Consider the following 11433-nt stretch of genomic DNA (forward strand, 5'->3'; position numbering starts at 1 on the left):
CAATTCTCCCGGAATCGTTCAAAAGTTTGAATTTCAATTCCTAGTATCGATTCCCAGTCCGCGAACCGGAAGAAGAAGCCGCTAAACACCAACGAAGAAGGTGTTTGCATAACCGAGCTGAGGCAACAAGACGACAGTTCATAGATTTTATATTTATATTGTAGTTGAAAACAGCCCTGTGAGAAATTTATAGTAAAGTTCATAAAAAGTAAAAAGTTAGGCCCCAGCCGTGGCGCAACTGGCTGGGGCACCTGCACCGCACGCCGGCGACCCGGGTTCGATTCCCGCCCCGAGGTCCTTTCCGGATCCCACCCCGACTCTCTCACCCATTCGCTTCCTGTCTCTCTCTACTGTCCTGTCAACATTAAAGGCACAAAAGCCCAAAAAATATACTTAAAAAAAAAAAAAAAGTAAAAAGTTAATAGAATTAAAATTGATGGAGAAGATCAGACCGTTGGTTAGCTAGCTCATTTAAAATATCCAAACTTTTTTGACCGTGCCTCTTACAAGAATCGGAATCGAGAATCGTTAGGAACCGGAATCGAAACAAGGAATCAAAATCGGAATCGGAATTGTTCAAATTCAAACGATACCCAACCCTAGCAGGCTACGCCTTCATCATCTTCACATTGTTCTACTTCATATTTAATTATATAGCATTAATGACCAATTTTCAATAATTACATAGTTCAACATATAATTTCAGTTGCAATGTATTCCTAAGAATTCCTTAACATGACTTCTATTGTCTCTTTTCCCATAGCATGAATTCTCTAACACGAGTTCCATAACATGTCTGTGGCCCGTCATCACTGCTCATCTCAGTCCTGGGGTCTGAGGCAAATGTCTGGCAGCCCCTGAGCAGTGGAGGATGACGGGTACTGTGATCGCTTCCTCCAGCTAGGCATGTTGCCCTGACCGACGGAGCTGAAGGAGGCTGACCTCAAGGTGGAGCGGACCGTGGTGCGCACCGTGGTGCGGAACGACTCTCCGGCAAAGTAGTACAGCAGTGGGTTAAGGCAGCTGTTGGACGCGGCCAGGCAGAGCGACACCACCAGCATGCGCAGGAGCCACCCGGTGACGCGGCAGTTCCAGCACTGCACCACGGCGTGCAGGTGCAGCGAGCGCAGCAGGTGGTACGGCAGGAAGCACAGCAGCAGGCTGCTCAGGATCACCGTCACCAGGTAGACGGAGCGCCGGCGGTTCTGCCGGCTTTTCCTCGGCTTCTTCTTCTCGCTCACCAGCTTGAACATGATGCAGCCGTAGCAGCCCAAGATGGTGGCGAACGGCAGGAGGAAGCCCAGCAACAGGGCCACATAGTTCAGCATCAGAATGCGGTACCAGGACTTGGTGGCTCCTGGCTCAAAGCAGCGCACCTTGTCCCCCCTCACCAGGGTCCCTGACAAGAGGAAGGGGGTTGAGAGCAACGCCACGGCCACCCAGATCCCCGTGCAAATCCACGCGGCCCGTTTCACCGTCACCAGGCTGCGGTTTCGGAACGGATGCACAACGGCGATGTATCGCAGCACGCTGAGGCCTGTGAGGAACAGCACGCTGGTGTACAGGTTCAAGTAGAAGGCAAAGACACACAAGCGACACAGCCAGTCCGGAAAGTCCCACTGACTGCCCCGGAAGTAGTAGACCAGGCGGAAGGGCAGCGTGAGCGAGAAGGCCGTGTCCGACAGCGCCAGGTTAATCATGAACACGGTGTTGGCCGAGCGTTTACGGGTGAGCCGCAGGAAGACAAAGAGTGCCACTGAGTTACATAAAAAGCCAATGGGAAACACTATGCAGTAAGTCACGATGTAGGCCATGGACTTGAAGTCCTGATCGCTGTTGCCTCCTGTGGCACATGTTCTGTTGCACTCCGAAGCGTTGAGCGAGGAGATGGTCTGGTGGGGTGGTTGGCCAAGGGACTGAGGAGGAAATGTCATTGACATGTTCTGTCTGGAAAAAGAGATAAGGGAAGTAGTTAAGGGAAACCTTGCATCCCATGCTCTACGTGGCAGGATCTTACTAAAAACCTGCTGTGCGGGCGTGCCTGCAGGTGTACGGCCGTATGCACTGTGCGGACCATCAGGCTATCCTCAACAACAAGAGATAATTGGTGTGTGTATTCACACCAAACTGGTCTATAAATTCCTAACTCTGCGCAGTATCCCGTAGCTGCATGCCAGTGCTGTTAAGTAAACACGTTACCAAAATCAACGTAATGCACAACTACACACACGCACACATTTTGTTTGAGCAGAAGAGAAAATAACAGCACATGCACACAGCAATAATAGAAATTGTAGGCTAGAGCCTACTTGTTGCTTTCTTTTACAGTCTATGATTGCAGTTATCAGCACACAAAGCTATTTCATTGGCTCAAGACTTCAAGGCCATCATGGCTATAAGGATGGAGATGTAGATGGGTGTGCGTACCATGGCATTCATTCCTGCAGGTGTCTCTGCCATGCATACACACTTGCAAATCACTTTGAAAAATGATGTTCTCAAGATGCACTCAAGACCTTGAATTTGTATTATTTGGCCTTTCATTTGTGACACAGGCCCTTAATTTTACCATAAAATGCAATTTTAAGGTTTGAGTGTGAAACCCCCGAACATATGCACATTTCTACTTAAAAACTAGGGCTGCTTAATTAAAGAAGGGGTTTAAGGTCAAAATTAAGGAGAGAAATATAGGAGTTTTGTTTTGTAGTGAATAATCGAGGAAGAGCTTTACTGTAGGCTACAGTAACTCAAGACTTTAGGGAAACATGCAGTTAGAACAGGAATATGGAACACTAATTCGAAATCAAACTACTTAAATTGTTTATACAAGTGTTCACCCTCGAAATGAGGAAAAGTTCCTCATTGTCTCGCATAGGAATAGGATAATAAAACATTCGTTGAACCCATTTGGCACTGCTATGCAAATTGTATGGAAATTTAAACGAACTAAGGTCCTTTGTAATGCTGGAGATAAACACATTCCCTCTATCCAGTGAAATGTTAGGCTTCTATAAACTGTTAGGCTATTTGTCCAAGTAGTAGTTACCGTAGTTTCAATATATATAAAATTAAAAAATATTGTAACGTATGCTATTGACAAAAATGAACTTCTGCTTAAGTGAAATGGTTTTCCCTATTGTGCGCAGTATCTTAACACTTCGGCTGTTTTTATGGGCCTTTTTCCCAACCGGGTTTATTCAGTCTCTTACCTGTCATGTTCTTCACAGCATGACGATGGTGACGGTTCTTGCTCAGTGTCTCCATTAATCCTCGGCTAGACTACTGGCGCATGATTTCCTTGGAGCCAGAGGAGGACAATCGTCGAGTTCGGACATTGCGCACAATGCGCTGTAGGTCTATCCATGTGGTTCAGTGGGCGGTTTGATACGCCTTTGACAGGCTCGTGTGTCGTCGTCCATCCCCCGAAGGAAACTATCGTTACCCTATATATAGTCTGCACATGATGGTATTCTCGTGAAATTCTGCGGAAGTTGAAACTATGGGCGTATGGTTGGTATCCGCACACCTGACGTATTGGATTAACTTCATTCGATAGTCTAAAAGGTAGATTTATTTTTAAATTTAGGGTGGCCTACTGTAGGAATTATTTTGGTGAAGATTGGTAACTCAATCGAAGGCTATTAATTTCGTTATAAGTCTAAAACTCAAAACAAAAACAACTAGGCAACAAATATCAGAACTGCAACCGTTGTTTAGCGAGTTTTGGACACTAATCACTCTGCACTACAGCACAACGTAAATTCATTGATTGCTTCAAAACGAATAGACGAAAACAATATAATAGGACAGATATCAGAAAATTAAAAAAAAAATGCAATAAGTCTACGTCTCATCTCCGCCGTTGTTTTTTGTAAGAGTGGGCAGACTGCCTTCCTAAAATAAAATCCCGTCTCTTGATATCCCGCGCCACTAATGTAATGCATCGGTCTCCCGTCGGGAATATTTCGAGAATAGATTCGCCACATGACATCGACATTATTCTCAACAGTTCAACTTGGCAGAGAGCTGCGACGGGACAGCTGCCACTGAAGTTGAACAGTCAATTTCAGACTCAATCACTTGGCCGACGACTGTTCAAAAAAAAAGGCGTGTAGCTGTCTGATGATTTTGTTAAATTGTAGGCCTACTTCAATATTGGGTTTAGCAACTACTGTTTTGAATGCCGAGAATAATGTCGAGAGTAAATTCTACATGATATTTCAACTTTATTCTCGAAATTTCAAGTTGAACAGATCACTGCACTCTCGCAAATTAAATATGCGTAATGAAATTAAGGCTATTAAAGTAGGCTGTGTAGCCTATAGAATTATAGTCGAACCGTATGTTGTATTAAGATGCATAAAATGGGTTTAACCAGCTTATCTGAAGGATATTGTACAAGTATTCACGTTCAATTCCTTCCTGCTGCTCCGTTGTCGAAACTCGAAACTCGAAAATGCAAGGAGGGAGACACCAGATGTTAAAGAACTGATAGGATAGCTGTGTTAGCCTTCAGAATCAAGAATATCAGACATCGTCTTTTTCAGTTGTGTGTCAAGTGCTCCTTTTGTTAGACATACAAATGGCAAGGATCCTAATGGTCATTTGCTGCCTCTTTACAATTATCACACATAGGCTAATAACATTCATGCATGTTTGATTTAAGCAGGCAACAGATATGAATCAAGCTCTTGTTGCTGCAACAAACACTGTTTAAATAAGCCATTTGGCAAAGGAAGGTTTGAAGAAAAAATGATGATGAACAGATCACCCTAATCTTGCAGGTGGATGACTACAGATCCCTCATGTTATCCTTGGGGTCAATTTGATGACTACAGATCCCTCATGTTATCCTTGGGGTCAATTTGACCCCAAATAATGTTTAACATCATAAAATATATGGTTCACTTTTTTTTGTTTTGCTTCATGTTTCATGACTTTTCCTCATTTGAAGGGTACAACCGAGTACAGTAAGCATGAAATGTGCACAATAATATGTTTCCAATGTCCTGTAGGCTATACATATTTGTTACATTTGTGTGTGTGTGGGTGGGGGGGGGGGGGTTTGTAGGACTTTTGATGGTGGTTATTACACTCTTGTTAAGTACCTGCCACACAAAAAAGGTAACATAAGGGTTAAAAAATACACCTTATCATGAACTCTTATCAAACTTATCAAATTAGAAACACTGCCTTACATCACTGTCAATATCCAAATTCACTATTGCATGCTGTAGGCCGACATAGTCGGTATAGGTTTGCTTTAGGAGGGTGTGTCCTTCATGCTAGCACCAACTGAAGTGGATTATTTTCAAAACACTTTCTGGAAATGAAATGTATGGCAAGTTGGTTACTCAGAGGTACATGACTCATTATACCACTCATTTATTGAGCGGCACCATTAAGTGACTCATATCAATTTGACCAGGGGCCAACCCAGATTACATTGTATTATTAGTACAACGGAACATAGCCAAACATAATTATATCAAAATGTTAGCTTTGCTTAATAACATTTTTTAACCCTTAGAATTCAGGGGAAATGTAGTTACCTGAGACGTTGTTGAACACTGGGCGGCCTCAAACTGGCCTCAGACTGAACTAGATAACGTAGATGGAACGTCTTTCTGTCTGAAATATATGACTCTTCTGGTAGCTGTACCAAGAGAAATCTGAATCAAGTGTAGATCTGTAAATTAATAAACTGTTAACCGCGATTGATATTGAGATGTTTTTTTTTCATTGCCTCTATGACTATTTTTATATAGTTATGCCTCGTTACCCCTATTTCATTAACTACATACTTTTCTTAAAATATCCTATCACTTGCCATATTCCGAAGCATGCTTTCCAGAATGACAGATTTGGGTTAAACCAGTTTGAACTCAATACAGCCTTGGCCTACTGTTAATTTCAAACAACAGCTAGGCTCGGTTTAGCCTATTTGGATGGGCTGGTTAAAATTTTGGGCGGGCAACATAGCAAAGTCAAATTGAATCAAAATTGACACTGTCCATGTTCCCCAGCTTTGGAATAGCTTTCCTGATATTATCTTGCCCCACTATTAGTAGCTTTAAATTAAAGAGTAACTTCACCCCATAGCTCCACCCGCTTCACATTTCTGAAAAAGGCTTTCAAAATGGGCAGGACGTTCTGAAATTTGGACGGTAGTGCAGCACTGCTGCAGCCAATCAACCATGGTGATTCCGTGTCAATCTGGGAATGAGTGCTGCAGACATGGCTTATCACAGGTAGGCTAATCAGGGCAGCAGGTGTTGGGGCGTTTCATTCCTAATTTGTAACGACCCGGTGACTAGTCTCGGCAGAAAAGTGCAGGACTACGTCAGCATTCCAATAGCATTTTGGACCAAAATGCCATGGCATGTTTGTAGAGGGCGCGGAGAGCTGTATCTCCAATACAAAATCATACGAAATGTTACTTTTCTCGGGAAACACGATTTTTGTCGATATGAACCCTGGTGATAGTGTAGGTCACCACTTATGAGTAATTTCAATCAATCAACAGCTCAAAAAACATATTTTAGGGTGCAGTTACACGTTAAACCTAAAGACTTACCTCCTCTCCCTCAATTATTTTTTAATTTTTTTTTTTTATTATTACATTCATATTATTACAAGGGCCATTTTGTAGTTTTCTTTAAGATTTTGTCAATTTTCTTTATTTAGCCTATTTCATATTTTATTATTATTATTATCAATCTTATTATTTCCGTTACTATTATTATTATTATTATTATTTAATTATTTTATGTAAAGCACTTTGGTGCAATGCTATTGCTTTTAAATGTGCTGCACTGCTGCCAATTGCCAGTGTGCTGCCACTGTGTGTGCTTCACTGGACCAAAGTTGCATGTCTGTTTTTTTCCGCTCACAGGTTTGAGGGGGAAAAGAGACAGCCACCATTCAATTCGGAGGAAAATCATATAACCATGCCAGTGATTCCGAAGCTGTTAAATTGCAAATTACGCTTGAAAAGCTGCAGGGAGAGCAGAAGTGAGAGTGATGACAATGAAGAATGGTGAAGAACTGGAGATTGGACTTGATGAAATGAGTCTCACTTCAAATTGCAGTTCAAACTCAGTTCAACAGGGGAGGTTTCTATAGCCTGGCCCTGTCCAACTCTTTCACAAAGTAGAGTAGTCGGAACTAGAGTTTAATCCTTGGACACGGAAATTCATGGGAAATTTGATCAAGAATGACTCTCGGGAAAGGTTATGACGGGAAATGGGAAATACTTTCCACAAGGTTTAGGAGTGTGTTTGGGATTTTTTGACCATTCTTTCAGAAAAGCATTTGTGAGGTCCCCAAACTTCCCACAAAGTTGAGAGCATGGAATTGTCCAAAATCTCTTGGTTAATGCTCCTTTTCTCTATTTACACCACTTCTTTAGGTGAGATCATTCGCTCTCATGGATTTGAATATCATTGCTATGCTGACGACACTCAACTTTTCCTATCCTTCCCACCTGAGGACTCTAGTGTTTCCATCGGATCTTTGCATGCCTAAAGGATTTCAATCTGGATGAAGGATCAGCACCTTCAGCTTAATCTTTCAAAAACTGAGCTCTTGGTGTTTCCAGCAAAAACAGCTATTCCCCAACAGATTAATATCTAGCTTGACTCATCCTCACTGACTCCAACTAGATCAGCACGTAACTTGGGTGTCATAATTGATGACCGACTTAACTTCTCTGAGCATGTAGCCTCAATTGCAAAATCATGTTGGTTTATCCTTTACAACATTAGGAAGATCAGACCTTATCTGACACAAGATTCCACACAGCTTCTTGTACAGGCCATGGTTATCTCCAAGCTGGACTATTGTAATTCCCTATTAGCTGGCCTACCTACTTGTGTATTAAGACCATCACAATTGATTCAGACGGCTGCGGCACGACTGGTCTTCAATCAGCCAAAGAGGACACATGTAACTCCTCTCCTAGTTACTCTTCAATGGCTGCCTAGTGGCCAGAATTAAATTTAAATCTCTCACTCTGGCCTACAGGACACTGACTGGATCTGCTCCCTGCTACTTCAGTTTATTGATCAAGATGTACATTCCCAACCGCCCACTGCGGTCTTCTGATGAGCGTCTGTTGTGTCGACCAACCATAAATGCTAGGTTAATTTCTAGATTATTCATTAGTGGTTCCATGTTCGTGGAGTGAGTTGCAGCATTCCAGCATCAGTTTTGGATCTTTCAAGAGGTCTTAAGGCATATTTGTTAATATGCACTTATTCTATTGAGCGTTTCTTATGTGTTGTGATTTGTATAATTGTTTTTGTTATAATTAATCCATTGATTGAATTTGACATTGTTGTTTTTATTTTTGCTACTCTAAATTTAGCCTTATCATACCATAGTTATTGTTATTATTGATTGAATGACTTATTCTTTTTAATTGCTATTCCCCTATATATTCATTGTTTATTTCTCATTAGGTTGTTGCTTAAAATGATAATGATAAATGATAATATTGCTATTCTCCCTATTTTCTGTACTTGTTCACCGTTAATTTCATTTGTATTGTTATTTATTTGTATGTCGCTTTGGACAAAGGCGTCTGCTAAATAACAATAACCAACCATAACCATAATGCTGAAGCATTCAGAGTTCCTTTCACTGGTACTTAGGGACCAAGCCCAGCTCGGGGATGGCCCCTTACTATTCCAACATGACTATGCACCAGTGTTCAAAGCATGGTCCAAAGACATGGATGACAGTTTGATGTGGATGAACTTGACTAGCCTGCACAGAGTCCTGACCCCAACCCAATAGAACACCTTTGGGATGGATTTTAGAGCCAGTCTCCTCGTCCAACATCAGTGTGTGACTTCAAAAATGCGCTTCTGAAAGAAAAAAAATCCCTTAAACACACTCCTAAACCTTGTGGAAAGCCTTTTCATAAGAGTTGTTAGAGCTGCAAAAGGTGGACTGATGTCATTAAACCCTATGGATTAAGAATGGATGGGACTGAAGTTATGTGAGTCAAGGCAGGTAAGCAAATACTTTTGGCAATATAATGTAGCCTATAAGTTGTCACAAGTCCAATGCAATGCTGATATTGTACGGTAATGTAATAATCGGAAAAAAAATGTCAGTTTGGGATTTGGAACGCATACTTGATGATATATCAGTACATTTGTTGGGCTAAAAACAAACAAACAAACAAACAAAACCAGCTATTTCCCGGGAAATGGGTCGTCTTTTCCCGGGATCTGAATTTAAATTTAATTTTCTGGAAAAATATTAAGTAGGCTATTAAATGTTAAACCTTATTGGGAATGCTCGATTGGGAAACATTTGCAAGGCTTGCAACATTTGCTTTGTGACAAGCACTAACTGTGAAATCATTGGTCCAGCCTACCAATCACATTGACCAGAGATTCCTAACGTTAGTTCGTATTTCGCCTCAATTTTACAAGTTGACAATAAACAGCATCAACAGTCAGGAAACAATGTATGTGGGTCTACCTTTGTTGTAAATAAATATTTGCATTTTTCCAACTGCATTTGACATTTGCAGGTGTTGCTGCCTCTGTTTATCACAATAACTTTACATTTTCTCTTTCCCTCTCATCACTTTTTCTTGTCTGAGAGAAACGGTTGTTGAACTATGCAATGGGTTGCCAGACTAGATCTCCCTGAACGAAGATCTAGGTGGGTGAAGCCAGCTACATTGTCAGGGGAGTTGGTACAAACAATATCCATGGTCTTATTATAGCCTTAAGGCACTGCTTACACAACATTGTAGGTTGTTACGTAATGAGGTGGGGTATGAGGTATGCTAATATTTAGTCACAAGATGCTTATCTGTTTGTGCTTTTCAAAGAAAGGATGACGCATATCATGATCATACCTTCAACGGTGTGCATGCATAATGAGATTCAACAGAAGAGCCTGTACCGTGAGATAAACATTGCAAAACAAGGAGCTGGCATGATTGATAGTCTGACTAAATTAGCAGATGCCCCAAGCACTTTTACTTTTTCGTGTAGCAGCATTTTGATTACCTGCTGGACCACACTAAATCAGACCTTTATTAGTGCCAACCTGGCAATCCATATCAGACAGCGTCTAGCATAGGGAATGCATCCATGCAGAACAGCAAATCACTGCAAAACCATAATATTCTCATACCTTTAAGCGCATAGTCAGTAGTCGCCACTGATAACCTTTAAAAGGGTGGGTTTTGAACATTCTAACACAAGTTTCCATTCCGCAACAATTCAAGGTTCTAAAATTCTATGTAGAATTCAATGAACCCAGATATTCTTTAAAATGTTAATTTTCCAACATACCAAACCCTCGTATATCGTTCAGAGGGTCTGGACCTACTCCATTCAGAATCGATTTCAGGCAGGAGGCGTGAACTCTGTTGAAGTTTGAAACGATTGGGCCTGATTTTCCCCAATTCGAGACTATACAACGCGCATATGCTACACATCATCGTTAACACCCGCCTCCCCCCATCCCCCCCGTTCGCTGATTGGTCTGTTCGGAATGCATCCTGAGAAATCGAGTTCAAAGGGATCAGACCCAGACGTAATGGCGAAGGGAAATGAAAATTGAGCGGATGCTTACGGAGGGCTATGCCAGGCTACTTCCTCTCTGTGAGCTTGTGTGTTATTCGCATGTCTGTCAAACCATTTGTCTGGTTGGCTTGGCAGGTGTCTCCAGGACATGAGCAAGTGCTGTGCCAAGTTTGACTTTGTTTGCAAGAAACTGTCAACCTTGAAGAAATTTATTGAGCAGCACCCCGAGCTGAGAACAAAAAGAATTGTTCATGTCGGCCTTTATGCATGCAGCCAAAAACAGGATTACACAGGATATTTGGAATAGCGACCCATCCTTAATGTCAGATATCTAAAATTGGAATTACCCCAATACACACACTCATAAGTGTGTCTGATGGGTGTCTAGGAACCAGTTTGCACAGTTTGTCTAGTTACTTGTATTTTTTCGGATTGTTTTGTTTTTCAGTGTGCTCAGACAGAAGTATCAATAGCAACAGACTAAGTACACAGATTTAGCCTATTGTCAAAATATTTGAAATGGTAAATTGCTTAATTGTTGACCTGCCATATTTGATCATGTGAATGATCATACCTACCTGATGACGCTCCATGCCCGTAAAAAAACATGTTGTTCACTTGAAATAAACCAGAGTAAAGTTTATACAGTTTACATAATATTAGTGTGCAGAGGTTCCCTTATTTGTTGTTTGATTTTTCTGTTTGCTCTCTTAATAGGCTGCCTTTGTAAGAACTGGCTAGGGCATCGGATGAAAATTAGCACTCACAAGCTAACTCTGCTTATTTACAGTTACTGTCTGTCAATCAGTGAGCATTGTACCTATCAAATAGCAAATAAATAAATAAAATAAAATATATTTTATTTGAATAGTATATA

At 41.4% G+C, this 11433-nt stretch overlaps 1 protein-coding gene across 1 annotated transcript; it reads right to left on the reverse strand.

The window, feature by feature from the left end:
* Positions 1–612: 612 nt before the first annotated feature.
* Positions 613–3408, reverse strand: cysltr3 (cysteinyl leukotriene receptor 3). The gene is made up of 2 exons (XM_062546233.1): positions 3210–3408; positions 613–1947 (listed from the first exon to the last, which is right to left on the reverse strand). Exon 2 carries the CDS (start codon positions 1938–1940, stop codon positions 822–824), a length of 1119 nt encoding a protein of 372 aa, XP_062402217.1. The 5' UTR covers positions 1941–1947; positions 3210–3408; the 3' UTR covers positions 613–821.
* Between the last annotated feature and the right edge of the window lie 8025 nt (positions 3409–11433).

The sequence above is a fragment of the Sardina pilchardus genome, chromosome 9, assembly GCF_963854185.1.
Source record: "Sardina pilchardus chromosome 9, fSarPil1.1, whole genome shotgun sequence".
Classification (NCBI taxonomy): domain Eukaryota; kingdom Metazoa; phylum Chordata; class Actinopteri; order Clupeiformes; family Clupeidae; genus Sardina; species Sardina pilchardus.